The sequence below is a fragment of the Equus quagga genome, chromosome 20 (assembly GCF_021613505.1).
Source record: "Equus quagga isolate Etosha38 chromosome 20, UCLA_HA_Equagga_1.0, whole genome shotgun sequence".
NCBI classification, from domain to species: Eukaryota; Metazoa; Chordata; class Mammalia; order Perissodactyla; family Equidae; genus Equus; species Equus quagga.
Window position 1 is genome coordinate 43660898 of NC_060286.1, and position 17190 is coordinate 43678087.

Here is a 17190-nt window from a genome sequence, read left to right on the forward strand (position 1 = left end):
TTCTGCCTGGTGAGGGCCACAGCTGGCTTCGCTGTGAAAGTCAGAGCAACACATTGTCTGTTTGGGATTTATGTCTCCCAAGGAGAAACCTGTGAAAGTCAGCAAAAGTGCAGTATTTGCATGAGCTGTTTGGGTTGAAATCCCGTGTAGAACATAAACATGTTGCGTCTTGGTCGTCAGGTGGTCCTGAAGTACGCATGGAGGACAGTCCCTGTTGGGTTGTAATCCCATCATGTTTTAACTCAAATAGATGTGAATAATCGTTGAACAAACAAGATGAGTGCTTGCTGTCATTCATCACTTTCTAAAAGTGTGACAGGATGCTCTCAAAGTGCCTTTTATAGATCAGTGGCTAGTTTTCAAAAATGTTCTACTGAGCATAAAGTAATACATGCGTTTTCAATCATGGAAGCAAGAAACACAAGAGACTTAGTGTTAAAGTGTTAAAAGCTGGGCATTTTCCCAGCATACTGTGAACCTTTCCAAACTATAGAGAAGTGGAGAGAATTTTACACCTGTATACCTGCCACGTAGATTCTATTGTGAACAGTATATATTTAGCACCTCTCACCCACCTATCCATCCATCAGTCCTTTTGTTTTCTGAAGCATTTCAAATTCGTATACATCAGTGCATTTCTTTCTGAATACTTAAGTGTACAGATCATTAACCGGAGCTCAATATTTGTAGGTTTTTACAATTTGAGGTAAAGTTTGTATATAGTGAAATGCACAAGTCTCAAGAGTACATTCCTTAGAATCACTGTTCTCATTTTTTCCCTCTAACGTTTAAGAACTGTTTTTATTTCTGGTGAAGTTTATTTATCTTTGGAAGTCACTGATACAACTTGAGTGCTAATGGATGAACCACTTTTCCCCTGCCTGGCTCACAGGGTCTTGACAATGTTCACAAACAGAGAGTGGCTGAAGTGCTGAATGACCCTGAGAACATGGAGAAGCGGAGAAGCCGGGAAAGCCTCAATGTGGACGTGGTCAAGTACGAGAGTGGCCCTGACGGAGGGGAGGAAGTGAGTATGAGCGTAGAGTGGAATGGGGTAAGTACAGTGCACAGTTGCCAGCGCGCTCAGGCAGGGCTTGTCTGTCTGTGGACAGCGGCGGGGCCGTCTGCTACCGGAGTGCTTTCCCGCAGCTTCCCCTGTCTTGTGTGCTAGACATTCTACTTTTCTCAAATTAAGCACCAGTTAAGCTTTTTGTAAGTTCTTATCTTCTCCTAATACTGAAGTCTGTTATTTGTTTGAAGTGGTAATTTTCTTCTTTTTAGGAACCCGTGAAAGCTGTTTGGCTTAACTTTGAGCACTTAAATGCTGATTGAGTGTCCTGGTTATTTAAAGCATAATCCATAATCTGATTTTATTTTAATATTAGGATTAGCGTGGCAGATAACTAACTCGCTTTTTTAACTTACCCATTTTCATTGCTAACTCTAGTGCTCTTAATTTCACTCATCAGGCTACTGTAGATTTTGTTAGAATTAATCTAAATGCCTTAAAGGGAAATGATGTTTCAAGGAGAAGTTGTCTTTAGAAAAGAACAGGTACAGAGCAAGAATGTTAGGGTGGCTGCTGTTTTGTGTCCCACCTCAGTCCTGAATGTCCTGTTCCCGTTGAGGGGTCCAGTGGTTCATTGCTCTTCACAATTATCTGCCAGAGGTTCGCATCCAGAACACGTGCCTGTATTCAGAAACTGTCAACCCCTGGCCAGGTGCTGCCTCTGAGTTTCCCTGGTTTGTCTCTCTTACCACTGCTATTTATCCACTGGTTGCCAAAGAGCCTGTGACCTTCTGGACGTTTTCTTTCCAGTGAATTTTGGTAACACAGAGGTGACTTTTTTGTACATTGAGCTGGTATCTTTGCAATTTTGCTTTCCTCAGGGAAGATTGAGCACTGGATCAGCTGGAGCACGTCCTGGTGCACTATCGATGTTTGGAAGTCGCAGTAGTGCCATTTGATTAGTTGTAATAGTGCACATGTTTGGCCAAGTCGTAGTTTTGGGCTTTCTTAATCTGTCTTTTTGAATCTGTTTATTCTTTGGGATTTTCTATAGCTGTAGCACTTTGGTAAGGATTAACATTCTAAATAGACATTTTGTACAGAGTGTTAGCAGCCAAAATTTCAGGGAGGTCTTCTTGAATGTTTTATCTGGTGACTCCCTTGCTTTGGTTTTTTCCTGTGCCAAGACAACCAATCAGCATCTGCTTTGACCATTCACCCTGTTGGGCAGTCATCCCAAACAAAAACAATGATGGCGGCCCCTGCTCTTGTCCCTGTGCGGCCTGCACTGTGTACTGTACTCTCCCCGTGGTTGCTGTTGTCCTGCATGCTTTACGTGGAGGGCCAAGTCCCTTTTGTCTTTAGAAGCCACGGTACAGATTTTGATACTATTGAATGAAGTTCTGGAGGAACTTTCTCTTGAGACAGTATTTCTAGGTCGATCTTCCTGTGAAATCGTACGATAGTAAAATTGTTGACCCAGAGTTTTATTACTGTCTTCAAGACTGAGACTCAGGGATGTGGGGAGCTGCTTTCATTCCATCCTGGAGGGGCTGGTGGGCAGCGCCCTGTCAGGCCTGCAGGCTGGAAGTACAGACGCAGTGGCTAGAAGCCAGCACTCCTCTGAGTGCGTGCTTACTCCCCTATCACTTCACGTCTCTTTCTCACTTTGGACGTGCTGTCACTTAGGATGCTCACACACTGGGTTTTGGACACCTTTGTACTTGACTTCTAGACACTAGTGGCTGTATGTCTTTGACAAAATCCACCCCAGGGCACATCGATCAGCTGTGGGGTCGATTGACCGCAGAATCTGGATCTTGGGTCATGCAGTGCAGTGGTTCCTAAACTCATAGCGGAAGGAGCCCTTTCTTCAAATGGAGTCTTACATAAAGCAGCAAGTAAATAGAGAACTGCTTGGATTAACCGGGCACGGGGCAGCCGAGGGCTGGCGCTCTCCACACTGGTCCCCCGAGGCTGCTGCTCAGACTCAGCCCCCCACCCCGTCACCTTCGCGGGAAGGCCGTGCCTCTCACACTGGTTTCCTTGAAGCCTGAGGTTCTGAGAAGGTGGGGCTGAGCTCTCCTGACATTTGATTTTAGTTTTATTTTCAAAGCATACTTTTGTTGTTTAAGAAGAGAGGCAATAAAGGCAGTATGCACACACAGGTAATTTTTTAAATCGACTTTATCAAAGTATAATTATATTCAATCAAAGGAGCCCATTTTAAGCATCGCCTTTGATTTAGATGTTAACGCACTGCAGTCCCCGCATTAGTCTTTGTCCAGGTGTGAGAATAAAGCGTCTGATGCTGTCTCTGTGTGAGTGAAGATTTCCCTGAGGTGACAAGGCAAACGCTTGAAGGACTGTTAACATTTGCAAGCACTTATCTGTATGCTTCAAGATTTTCTCAGTGTTATCACTCAGGATAAAATACAGGAGTAAACTGGGAGTTGAGGTAGACGTCAAGACTAGACCTGTCATCTGTAACTTCATATTTCAAATTGTGCATTTTGTAAAGGTAGCTTCATTGCTCTTATTAATTTATTATCATAAGAACCCGTTATACATTTATAGTGAGAAAAGACCATTCAGATTTTGTTTTATATTGGGGTTCTGTATTAGATTTTAGTTTTTTTGGTAAGAAGTACTATTTTTTTTTGGTGTGGCTCCAGATTTTAATTTTTTAAAACAGGGTTTCACTGCTCTTTAAAAAGTTTGAGGGGGCTGGCCCCATGGCCGAGTGGTTAAGTTTGCGTGCTCCGCTTCAGCGGCCTGGGGTTTCACCGGTTCAGACCCTGGGCATGGACATGGCACCGCTCGTCAGGCCAATGCTGAGGTGGCGTCCCACATGCCACAACTAGAAGGACCCACAATGAAAAATACACAACTATGTACTGGGGGGCTTTGGGGAGAAAAAGGAAAAATAAAAAAATAAAAATACAAAAAAACAAAGGACAGTGTGGTCAAAGATAAGGCACACTAGGTTGTGATAATTATTCCCTGTGGATGCTGAACGTCTGGGTCAGCGCAGAACTGAATCACATGCTACTAAAACAAGAGAAGCAAGCTTACTGCACATATGCTAATAATCCATGTGAAGTTTTTTGATTTAAGTCTTTGGTTTTTTTGATCTATTTCTTTCTTTCTTTCTTTTTTTTTTAAAGATTGGCACCTGAGCTAACAACTTGCCAACCCCTTTTTTTGCTTTTTTTTTTTTTTTGCCTTTTTTTTTTTGCTTTTTCTCTCTAAATCCCCCCCAGTAGATAGTTGTATACTTTTAGTTGTGGGTCCTTCCAGCTGTGGCGTGTGGGACACCGCCTCAACATGGCCTGATGAGTGGTGCCATGTCCGCGCCCAGGATCCGAAGTGGTGAAACCCTGGGCTGCCAAAGCGGAGCGCACGAACTTAGCCACTCGACCACTCGGCCATGAGGCCGGCCCCTCTTTTTATTTCTTTTTTTTTTGAGGAAGATTAGCTCTGAGCTAACATCTGCCAGTCCTCCTCTTTTTGCTAAGGAAGACTGGTCCTGAGCTAACATATATGCCTGTCTTCCTCTATTTTGTATGTGGGATGCCTGCCACAGCATGGTTTGGTAAGCAGTATGTAGGTCCATGCCCGGGATCCAAACCAGCAATCCCCAGGCTGCCGAAGCGGAGTGCACGAACTTAACTGCTGCACCACCAGGCTGGCGCCTTGATCCATTTCTTTTTTCTTTTTTGAAGAAGATTATCCCTGAGCTAACATCCACCACCAATCCTCCTCTTTTTGCTGAGGAAGACTGGTCCTGAGCTAACATCCATGCCCATCCTCCTCTACTTTATATGTGGGACGCCTACCACAGCATGGCTTGCCAAGTGGTGCCATATGGGCACCTGGGATCCGAACCAGCGAACCCTGGGCCGCCGAAGCGGAACATTCGCTCTTAACTGCTGCGCCACCCGGCCGGCCCCGATATGTTTCTTGACAGGGTAGATAATTTGTTTAGGGAACTACAATTCTGTTCTTTAACTATGTACCATAAAGAATGTGATTAAAGTACTTGAAAAGTAACTTCTTCAAACTTAGTTTTTTATAAAATATGCAGATCTAAAAGTCACTGTCAAGATAAGTCTGAATTAGTTCTCTTATGATCTTACTTCTAAAACTGAAGGTTTTGTTTGCAAAGGAATCCTTTCTGGATAAGACGGGATTCCCTTTACCCTCTGTCCACGTGGCTTTATGTTAACTGTGAGGCCGCATGTGTCCGTCACTGGCACCCCGGTCCCACCGGGATGTGTGGGAGCCTCCAGGCTGTCCCAGTGTTAATTGTATTTACAGCAGGCCTACTAGACCAGCAGGAAGCATCGCACATGTCATGTTGCACGTGGGAGCTCAGGTCCTGAAGTCAGGCTTTTGTCTGTGCTGTCCTTCCTGTTTGTGGGTTGCTGGTTCTCCACTGGGGTCCTTCAGAAGCAGCCCCACCCACACCTCCCCATTCTATTCACTCTGCTGCCTGTGTTAATATTTCTAAAAGATTTTTAATACATTAAACTCTTACCTACGATTACTGTGCAATGGGATATACTGTTAATTAGAAATATATTTTTATTTAAAAAAATTATATTCAGAATACAACTAGAATAGACCAAAAAAAAAAAAAATTAAAAACACCTGAAATCCATAGAGAATTACTGCTGTTTGTTTCTTAATCAGTAGATTACACTCTTCATTTCTGTTCAGGAGCCCACTTTTCTGATGTAAATATTCTTCATGGCAGTATAAAGAAGCAGACTTTATATTTTTTGGTCTTGTTAGAATGTAGTGAAATCTCCCAAACTCTCATGCCCGTATTGAAGAGAAATCCGCCTGGGTTTGGGGCGGGTTTGCAGCTGTCCTTTCCACTCGTTCTCACGGGCGAGGGTCTGAGGTGGTGGGTGCAAGGAGGGTGCGAGCCAGGGGCCACTCGGAACCCAGCTGGCAGCCAGTGGCGGGAGATAGGGAGGGGGAGAGGGTGGGAGTGTGTCTGTGTATGTTTAACATGAAATACTTTTGGAATTTGAGTGAAATTACTCTCCTGTGTTCTGCTGAGTGTCTAATACAGGAATATTATAAACAACACTGCTGTAGTGTAGCACTCGAGTTTGAAATGAACAGCAGCAGTTGTACTATTTGTGGAACTGTGTTAACATTTTAACATCGTTTTTCTGAAGAGCAGCAAGAACTTATGTTTTCTTGTCCTCCCAACATTTGTGGGGAGTTGGTAACAAGTTTTATTTTTCCATTTTAAAGATGAGAAAAATGAAGCTCGGGCTGGTTAAATGACTTGCTCAGCGTTCCATGGTGAGTCAGAACGGGCAGGGGCTCAGGTCCCCGCTGTCTGGGGCTTCAGTACGAGACCGTCGGGTTTCCAGTCTGCCGGGACCCAGGATGCATTGCTGCCTGTGGAAATCCATTTCCTATAATTAATTTTATTTTGGATTATCAACTGCATGTTTAAAATGTGCTGTAGACTTTTAAAGTCAGTGGTTTCTTAAAGTTTCTGAAATGTCTAAAATGTTAGTGCTTTTAAGAGAAAGTCCTACCTGATTTCAGAGAGAACTTTGTAGTTTAGAGATATAAAAGGATTTCTGTCAAAGCTAAAGCTTAAATGAATGTGCTCTCCTATGTGTAGCCTTTCCTTTGGTCACTATCGACGTTTTTCATTGTGGAATCTCCTTTATATGTGATTACTTGAAAACCTTTTTCTAGTAAGTATCAAGGAGGTTTCTAGCACAGTGCTAATCCATGCCCTGAAAATGTTGAATTTTATTTTGATGATGGTTAGGCATCACTAGTCTAGATTATGTGAAAGACAACATAAGGTCCAGTACCTGTTCTATACTGGGCTGATAGAAACAGGCAGAAGGTAATCCCCAATACTAAAGCGATGAAAATGCTGCTAAGATGTTGTGACCTAGAAATACTGTAAGCCAGGCTGTGCTAAGTGGGAAATGGGCCCTTTTCTCACAGTGGTCTCATCTGGGCTCTCTCTCCGTTTCTGTCTAGCAGGCCTAGCTGCCTTGTGTGACGCTCACACTGTCTCCTGCATGGCGGGCGGCGCCTCCTCCAGCTTTGCTTCTCTCTCCAGTGCTGACTGCTGTGTTTCAGTCCCCTAGGATTACTGTCAGAGCTACGCCTCTCTGTGACTGGCCGTTCCTTTTGGTGCTGCTGTCCTTTTGGGGGGTTCCTTATCTCTGTATACATGTAGCTTTGCCAGATATGTACTTAGTAATATAAACTGTATTAATAAAAACCATTTACTGTGTAATACATGAGTTTAAAAATTAAGAGCGATTAGCTGTTCACTTTGATAAAAGGTAGTTAAAAATACCCCACAGGTGTTATTGCAGTGGCATGACGGTGACTGTTGATACTAGGTAGGCTGTAAAAGTAGGGCATGTGCTGCTCCCATTGTACTCAGAGACCTGGTGAGGCCACCCTGGGCTCCGGGCTCTCCTCTTAGGATCACACTCAAGTAGCATTTGCTGTGTAGTCTTTGTGTGAAATTTTGGCAATTCTGCTTTTCTCTACTAATCTTAAGTGTTCAGTGATTTGTGTATTTGTGTCTTTCTAACTTCTAATAAACTCACTCCAACTGACCTGTGTCTTGGTGTCTGTCTGCTTAGTAGAACTTCTCACTCTTTCCATGGAATGCAGCATTGCATAGCTTCTAGAAGGAACAGGGCTAGTGTTAATCTTACTAAGTGATTCATTCTGAGAATAAAAGTTGCTGTATACACATTTTTTTCACTCTGTGTTTTTGATTTTCATATCCAGATACTGCCAAATGTTTCACTTATTAATGTCTGAATCAATGATGATGAAAGCTGGGTACTTTTTTATTTGCTTTCTACAAGGTGTGTGAGAGTTTTTAGTTATTTGTATAGAATGAGCAGGTTGTTTAATTTTCCAAGCACATCTATAATCAACATTAATAAAACCGTTCTTTAAAATTTACTAAAGAAACAGTACGTCTAAGTATTGCATTTAGATGAAGTTGTTAAAAGGAAGTTGCCTGTCAGATCTGAATGTTCAGGGCCCGTATGGTTACATGGACCAGACGCTTCTGTGCTCACTGAACGTGGGTCTGACTTTGGTGACAGTCCTAGACACGCTGCCTTAATTTTCTTAAGACTTTTTGTGTGTGTTATCGTCTGTTTCAAAACAGCAATATAATTCATTTTCCTTTGGGGATATTATAGCTTTTGTTTGAATGAGCTTCATGTTCAGAGGTTTTCATGATCATTGGATTATCTGTAATGAAATTTAAAATGGGTAGATTTCTGTTTAAAGTGTGTTTACATAAATGGCAAATTGGTAATTTCTGTAGGAATCATATCACCAGCAAATCACAGACAAGCAGGTCACTTGTGATGTAAATTCTTGTTTTCATTCAGCTTTGCCTCTTGAGGGGTTGGGGGGAGAACCATCTGCACCTTCACGTTTGTTCACGTTTTTTTCAGGATGGCACTGGATCTTTAAAACGCAGTGGTTCCTTTAGCAAACTCCGGGCTTCAATTAGACGCAGCAGTGAGAAGCTGGTTAGGAAGCTGAAGGGAGGAAGTGCACGAGAGAGTGAGCCCAAGAACCCTGGGTAATTATCTCCAGCCCTGCCGCCCGTCCTGCCACGCCACCCACGGCCGTTCTCTTCGAGCACAGCGTCCTCACCCGCAGGCTTCAGGAAGCATTCCAGCTCATTTCCCTCACTCTAGCAATGGAGAAGTTTAGTAGTTTCAATCTTTCTTTCCCCAGGATAGGTTGAGAAATAATTGTGAAACTTCCTGTTTTTAGAGGCTAAAAGGGCTGATGCCTTTAAAAGAAATTTATGGAATTCCTTGGTTTTGTTACATGTTCAAAGAAAGCCTTAGCAGTGAGAAGTGGGGATATGAGAGTAAAAGAGTGAGCATATTAACTTATTTACTCTAGATGTACATTTAATTCGTAAATTAGCATCAGTTTAGATCCTTTAGAATTGCTTTTAATCTTTTAAAATCAAATGCTAGCTACCATTAAATTTGTAAGTATTAGTATAGGGAGGAAAATGGTTTTTAAATAGAAGGATCACAATTTCGAGAGTTTAAGGAGTTTCTTCAGGAGAGTTAAAAAAACTTAGGTTTTTTATGTATTTAAAAAAAGGTTCAGTTGTGCATCTTAGAGTCTTTTGAGCGATAACATTTACATTGTCAAAGAAATTTGGTTCTGAGATATTCTTTGTTTATAAGGTGCATCAGAGGCATGGTTCTTTGTACTTCTCTGTTAGAGTGTTAACAAATTGCCCCGGTATCTGGGTTATTTCTGATGTAAACAGCCACCTGTTTTTGGATGCATTTCTCACAGAAGCATTGTTTTGTCAGCTGTTCTGTGAAACTCAACTTCCTAAATGCTTCCTACTCTTTAAAGATTGACTCTTAGTAAAACCGTGTTTTACGAGTGATCCCACTTGAAGTTCTGTGGGTAACAATTCTGACGTCTCAGCAGTGTGAGGCCAAGTTCCTTTGGACCACATATTGGAAGTATTAAAGTTCTAAGTCTTTTCAGTTGTCTCCTTTGCTATTTTAAGGTATGTCCGGTCTTGTTCCTCTCGCTGTCAGTAACAGTCTAACTCTGCGATTCCTGCTGTGATCCAGGCCCCGCTCCAGGATCAGCCCCTCAGCTGGGGAGCAGAGGCCCAGGTCTGCTCTTAGCTCTGTGCCCCCTAGATCTCTCTCTGCTTGTGGATACACATGTTTCTTGATGGCTTTTGAGACAAGAGGCGTGATTCGATTTTTCTAGGTGGCTGTTGCTTTGCTTCTGTGAAATATTTACAAGCCCGTTTCTCTGTAGGGAGTTTTAGGAGCTCCGTAGATGTTTGTTGTGAAAACCACCTGGAAGATCCAGTGTTTGAAGCCAGTCTAGGCTTCTGGAAGTATGTGGGGCTTAGCAGCAGATTGCTGTCCTGCTCTCTGGCTAGCACCAAAGTGCCCATGATGAGACAAATGAACACTTATTTGGGGAAGCAGATTCTAAATTGCCTTTGGAGTAAAGGGCTCTTGTTTTCGAATATTTACAGATTTCCAGAACTAAAATGATAGATTATTGTCTGTCTCTCTTAATTTTGAAAGGTTAAACATTTTTTCTTACAGTGTTACAAGAATCTGAACAGATTGTCGTGCGACCACTTAGTTTCCGTTCCTTTGATGGAGCTGATGAGTAGAAGTGATCTGTACGTCACTGTGCTCTGCACAGGCAGCTATTAGTTCCTCCAGGGTAAACGCACTGGTCATTGGAGGTTCTGGATGTTGTGAAGCTTTTTAAACGCAAAGTCCAATTCTGGGACTAAGTCCTATGACGCGGACCTTCCTTCCCATGTGGCAGAGTTCAGAATTTTTCATTCTCTTTCTTCCATTTGTTCTTTCTTCACTGTGATCGAACAGTGTGCAAACACTCCCCAACATGGTAAATATTCACAGTACTGAAAACACTTTGCCAGCCTGACCTGGTGTAAAATAGACCTTTACACTTGCATGTACTAACATTTTTCATGTGTAATATTATTTAAGATGATGCCTGACTGAACTTTTTGAAAAACTAAATGACTTTAGAGATTTCATCCCATGAAGTACGTAAAATGGAATAATCTTTCCAGGTAAGAGTAACAGATTTTATTAACTGGACCGGTGGTTCTCAGACTTAAGCGTGCATCAGCATCTCGTGGAGCGTTTGTAGAACTGTACAGACGACTAGGCTCTGCCCCTCGCTTTATGATACAGTGGGTCTGAGGGGCTGCCCAAATTTGCCTTCCTGGCAAGTTCCCAGGTAGGGCCAGTGCTCCTGGCCTGGGATTGTGTTTCGAGGATCACTGACCTAGGAGTCCAGGAGCCGTGTTGGCAGCTCTCCGTTGAAGAGTGACTCCACTGAGCTTCCACACTAATGCTGTGAGCACCACAGGTTTACGTGAACACTTTGGGCGCAGTTCGGGAGAGTCAGCGAAGAGTCGTTGACAGGAGTCAAGTTGTTTTCACTTTCCTCTTGTAATGAAAAGGGAGTTTGAGGGAAAAGGTTGTATAGCTTTCTTAGAAAAAGTTAATTGGCCAGCTAAATAATAGAATAATTAAATATGCCAGAATATAATTTATGTGTGATTTGGTTTGATTTTATCGTTTGTTCTTGAGTAGTTCTAGGTAGAGTAAAGCTGACTCAGAACTCCAGCGACACTTGTGTGGAATTCACTGGGATGTTTTTGCTTTGTCCTGATTGGGACATTTTGGGAGTGAGTTTTACTTAAGGATAAGTAAATGAAGGTCTTTGCTTTTGGTGTAGTTTACTTACTGAGAACTTAGCGTTTGTCGTTTGCCAGGAGCTGTGCTCATGGTGCTGGCGGAAACGTGGGCCGTGACCTTGGCCTTCACTCCCTGTTCTGGAGCGTTCCTGTGTGTGTGTCTGCCTGTGCTCACCCCTCAGACGTGTGCTTCAGCCTCACAGCCGTGCCCCCAGCTCACAGAGTACACGATAGTGTTCTCTGTTTGTGTCATAGCTAGTTCACAGTCAGAATTACAGATCCTTGCACACATTTGAAAATAACCCTTAGCATCAGTTATTTTAGCTTTAAAAGCTAAGGTGACTTTCTGTTTGAGGGCATCTGTGGTGGTGGTAAGCAAGTGTAGTAATTTTATGATAGCCATAATTTAACTTTAGGTTATAAGGAAATTTGTAGGATATTTTAGAAAGTATTTTAAAAGTGTCAAATGGGAGAAAAGGTAAATGTATGTAAAAATCACTGTATTCCTTTATGTAAAGCCATGAAATTTGTTTTAAATTTTGGTTTATAAGCAGAGAAATACTGGCTTCAGAGTTTATTTTACTAATAAAAATTTTGTTTTTCCCTACTTTTAATATAGAAAAATACATAAAATACAGAATATATTTATGTATCTGATCTTTTTTTTTTTTTTTGAGGAAGATTAGCCCTGAACTAACATCCACCACCAATCCTCCTCTTTTTTGCTGAGGAAGACTGGCCCTGAGCTAACATCCATGCCCATCTTCCTCTCCTTTATACAAGGGATGCCTGCCACAGCATGGCTTGCCAAGCAGTGCCATATCCGCACCTGGGATCCGAACTGGCAAACCCCGGGCTGCGCCACCGGGCCAGCCCTATGTATCTGATCTTCACAGTGAGCTTCAAGTGTCTCTTTCTGACATGCTCACTGAGGGTGATGGTTTTACGTGGATCCTTGAGGTCCCCTGCCCGAGACTCACCTGACAGGGCGCTGTGGACTCACCTGCTGAATCAGAGGGTTGCATCGGCAGAGCCTCTCGGCTCCTATGTGAGCCAGGTTTTAAAAAGTGAAAGTAGACTGACACTTGGAGATTACGTGTGGTACTTTTAACGCAAACATTTTGCCTAGAAAGACATAGAGAAGCTGCCCTTTCATTCTACCTGGCGCTGAGTACAGTTAGACCTGGGACATGTCTGTTCAGAATTGGGTGGGCATCCCGGTCCGAGCGAGAGAAAGGCCCCTTCTCCCTTAGGGATGGTTCCAGGGACCCCCTCCAGAAGTAACAGAGGCCTTTGAGGGGTGGCTTAGCTGTGTTTCCTCCTCCTGGTTGACCAATGTGTTGATGGTTTGTCCTTGCATGTGCACTGTCCGGGTTGCAGCATGAAGCGTGCCTGTTCTCTGAATGTCCTTAACGTGGGTGGCAAGGCAGCTGAAGACCATTTCCAAGTAAGGAGCTCTGCCCTGCTTAACGTCCTTGACCACCTTGACCAGGGTAGCTGGGCTAGCCGCACGCCATGCTCGGCACCACTGCTGTTTCAGTAGTCTTTTGGTGAACATGGACGTATTTCTGATTCTTAGACGAATAGGCACCCTGATATTTTCATATTCTGCATTAACTCGATTATGTGAATTATAGGAATGTTCACATTGTGGACATGCTCAGTATATTAATTAATTATCTTTAAAAATAGTTTAATTGACCTAATTAAAAATTAATTCTGATAAAGTAATAGGAAAACTTGGCCACTTAATTTATATTAAATTAATAAGTGTATTAACGTGTATGATTTTAGTCTCTAATAAGTTTATAAGTAATTCATTGTTTAGTTAAGCTGTTCAGTGTTTTAAAACTATTCAAAACGTTACTAACATAAGTGACACACTGTCACTTTGATACTAAGATGTTTAGCACTTTGTCAGCTGTCCAAGTCAGGAACATGTTACTTTTGCATTCAAAACTGTGGGCATCCTATTCTCTATCAAAAATGGCCTTTTTATTTGCCATTTCTTTTCCATGTCTGGTATAACTGTCAGTGCGGCCAGGCTCCTGGACCCCAGCACCTGGCCCTGTTTCTCAAGTGTGCCCAGCAGACCAGGGAGCTTGAACTTAGGTGGAGAGAAACCTGTGACTTAGCAGTCACTGCTGCTCCGCCGGTGTCCAGACTTCCTCACTTCCTGCTCACTGCAGCTGTTGAGTCAGTGGCTGGTGCAGTGACCCAGTCCAAGTGAGAAAGTGTTTGATGTACACTGACAGTAACGGGCCTGGCAGGGATGCTGACCTCACCCGTAGCACCCTGGGAGCTGACTGTTCCCTGGGTGCTTGTCACCAGGCCTCTAGTTAGAAGCTACAAGATGCTGGCAGGATTTTGGTTAGTTTGCTTTAAGCCCTTCTGGTTATGAGAGTAAAAGCAGGGACTTTTGTTTTAAAAGGCCTGAGCTGACAGTTCTCTCACTCCCGGTTCTTGGTGTTTGCACCTGCATGTGTGAGCATCAGGACTCTGGTGCATTGACTGAGAGTCGTGCGGCTGTTACTGGTAGAGCTAAGACCACGTGAAGCTGGGGTCATTTGAAGTACTGGTTAAGTATAATTTTTCCGTTTATTTTTTCATGCAGGAACGAAATAATTGTCTGGCAGACTCGAGAGCTCTGAGTGCCAGCCACACTGACCTGGCCCACTGAGGGTCAAGGCAGAGCTAGATAAAATCCCCGAGACTAACGAAGCCCTGAGACCCTCAAAGCTTTGCCAAGCCCCTCCTCACTCCACACGGAAGGCCCCCCACCGGGGTCGCTTCCTTTTCTAGATAGTGACCTCCACCGACCCCTGGAGGTTGCCCCGAATTCCGTTCAGCAGTCTGCAGTCCTAGTGACCGAGAGCTGCCGAAGCGTGAACGTGAGACCTGGCCCAGCGCGGCGGCCTGGGGAGGCAGACTTGGCACCAGCAGCCGGCTTCAGCATGTTCAGAATCGGCACTGCTCATGGACACTTGAACTTATCTGCCACGACACCAAAATCTGTTTTAAATTTTAATAGTGTATTAAGGCTGTAAATTAAGAGTATGGAACCTTAACCTACATCCTTTTAGAATAAGCATCTAATGATCCGTGGCAGTAATGCCTGGAATTTAGAGGAAAGTGTCTGATAAGAAATGGGAGAAATGAGTAACTTGCCGGGAGGCCTGCTTCCCTCTGGGGCTCTGGTTCTCGAGTCCCAGTGCCTGTGGTGTGGGACCCCTGCCTCTCGTTCTGCTGCACACGCCTGGGCTCCCACGCCCACCCCTCTTCCTCTCTTCGGGCCCCTGTACACTAAGCTTCTCTTTGTACGGTTAAGTAACACAGAGTAGACTTTGACAGGAACATTTTCAAATCAACCCTAAGGCATTATTCCTTAAGGGGAATCTGTAAGAGTAACCGGTAGGGTCAGGAAATACTAAACAAATGACAAGGTGTCCGTAACTGCAGATGACGACAGCTGTGCAGAGGGGCAGGTCCCTGCCGATGAGCCGGAATATGAAGACTCGGCCTTTAGATTCAAAGAGGATTGGAAACACTGAGCATTCTCGTGAACTGCTGTCAGGTTTTGATTTTAATTTAGTTTAATGTAAGACATAGGTGGTGTCACAGCAAAGCACTTGTTTTTGTTTGCTCCCAGCCACCTTTTCCTCGTGAATGCACTGGGCTGGGGGACCTGCGCACTGAGGGCTCACTGGGAGCGTCTCCGTCAGGCAGGCACGTGTCCTCAGGCCAGCATGGCTTCAGGGCTGAGGGCTGGAGGTAGCAGCACCAGGGTTTTGGTACAGCGAGGCTAGGCTGTGCAGTTTCTTTAAAGGTTTTCTGTCATTTGATAAGAAATTACCTCATGGCATAGATTGCTTGTGTTTGAGGCAGTGTGCTGGTCTCCTCCCAGGGACAGGGGCTCTCTAGTGTGTGTGGGTCCTGCATTGAAGGTGCCGGCGGGGCTGACACGGTCTCCTTTGGCTGTGCTCCTTTCCTGGGCTCCTGACTCTGTTTAGGTTTTGCAGTTTCTGATGGATCAGGAACTTATTTTCTAAATGCTATCTAGAAGTGTTCAAAAAACCCGATGGGTTGTGAGACACCACCAAAAAAGAAAGAAGAGAGCAAAGCCATGTCCTTTTGTGGACACTGGCTCTTTGAAGTTCACACTTTGGGTGCCATGGGGCAACACGTGGTGTTGCCTGGATGCAGTTTGCTTTGTCTGTGCCACATTATCGCCAGGGGACAGGGACCAAGGCACTGTCCCTCTCCTCCTTGCACTCCAGGTAAAGTTTTCTTCTCCCCAGCCACACGCCGGCACGTTGGAAACCCACTCAGTTTCCCTTAGTGGATAGTTCTCTCTGGAAAAAGAAGGGGCGTTTAGAAAGAATCAACATGGAGCTGAGAATAGAATCTAAAGTTCCTGATTGGTGGAAATGGGCCATCTTTGCAGAAGCTTCTGTTGCACTTGTGCAGGCTTCGAGCCTGCCAGCCCCAGCCCCCCTGGGGGCCGTGGTCGCCTTTGCAGGGCTGTGTGGAAGCAGTGATGGGGTAAGAGACTCCACCGGGCCTCCAGGAAGCCAGGTGCTAAAACCTTCCTGTTGCAGAGGGGATGCTACTCGGGCATCTGCAATTTCTGACTTTCGAACTTGGATCAAAACAGAAAGGAGGCAGGTTGTAACCTCCTCCAAGCCTGGTTGTCTGAATTTTAACCTTCCTGGAGAGAAGAGCAGTGGGTCTGCCGTCCCTCCTCCTCAATATTTTCCTTTCCTGGGGAGCGGACCTTAGGGGAGCCAGCACCCATTTCTACAGTTTCTATCAAGTAGCGTGCTCCTGGCCAGAGGACAGACAGGAAGTGGACGAGAGCCGACAGGTATCTGCAGGGCCCGCCTCTGCACTTGGTTGAACAGGGGGCCTGTCTGAGGGCAGAGGGTGTGGGAGAGCCGGGGCCTGCAGCACTGGGTCTTTGTGTTCACAACGTTGGGGGATCCAGAGAGTTATTTTCTGTAATTTAAAAAAAACCCTATCATTTGTTTGGTCAGAAAGCTGCTAGAAATATCATGTAATTAGAAATTCAGTGTTTATAGTAAGATTATATAAATATGCTAAGGATATGTAGTTTATAATTTATGAAACATCTTTCACTGTCAACTTTAGAGAATGTTCTTGGAAGGCATGTTGTGTGCGTGAGGCTAACCTCTGATAAGTGTATGTTTGCCCTTATTTTTGAGCACTGTACTCTACGATTGTCAGATTTCTGAACTCTAGGAGGGCCCGTGATAGCCCTGACCAAAGGTGTGCCCACGTCAGTTGAGCAAGTCTTGGCAGGGCAGACAGCATTGCCGACATCCTCGGGGAGGTGCCTCTGGGCAGGTCCATACACACCCACGTCCTCTGCTGTGAATTAGTTCCCCAACACTATGGGGAATCAGAGTGGTTTATACCATGGTGTGGAACTCACCCTGGGGGATCATGGGTCTGTGAGGACTGTCTGACGAGCCCAGAGAGCATGTCATGGAGGGGAGTGTGCACCTAGAAGCCCCAGGACGGCAGGCTGCTGTTGGGTGCTCCTCAGGGAGCTGGGCCTCCACACCCATCACCGCCCCTGCGCCACACACCCGGGGGAATTGTGGGTGTTCTGAGACACCAAGAGGAAGCCTTCCTGCAAACGTGTCCTCGGCCTTGGGGGCAGCCCAGCAGGCATGTGGGCCGCCCAGGGCTGAGTGCTGGTGCTGGGCTCCACTTGCCAGAGTGTGGGTCGTCCTTTAAGTGTATGTTCTGTCCTGGAACTGTTGTTTTCCTTTCTCATTGTCAGTGTGAGTTGCCTAGGAAATTATGTGAAATGTTTATGTTACAAAAATAAAGTGTTTTATTTCCTGTTGTCAAGTCCCTGCACATTTTGCAGAAAGGC

At 44.6% G+C, this 17190-nt stretch overlaps 1 protein-coding gene across 23 annotated transcripts in view; it reads left to right on the forward strand.

Annotated features, from left to right (window-relative positions):
* The window catches only part of KLC1 (kinesin light chain 1), a 63500-nt gene that overhangs the window by 42438 nt on the left and 3872 nt on the right, over window positions 1–17190 (forward strand). The window contains exons 13-16 of one of the 23 annotated variants that reach the window (XR_006886307.1): window positions 893–1054; window positions 6281–6331; window positions 7808–7887; window positions 8494–8625. Coding sequence is in view for 18 of the 23 variants with exons in the window: in XM_046647383.1 (XP_046503339.1) it covers window positions 893–1054; window positions 8494–8624; window positions 12669–12735; window positions 13903–13968 (426 nt within the window). In the remaining 5 variants the exon portion in view is untranslated. Of the gene's footprint in view, window positions 1–892; window positions 1055–6280; window positions 6332–7036; window positions 7630–7807; window positions 7888–8493; window positions 8631–12668; window positions 12736–13902; window positions 17175–17190 lie in introns of those variants that run through there. The other 22 variants (XR_006886310.1, XM_046647383.1, XM_046647385.1 and 19 more) reach the window with 22 other exon arrangements.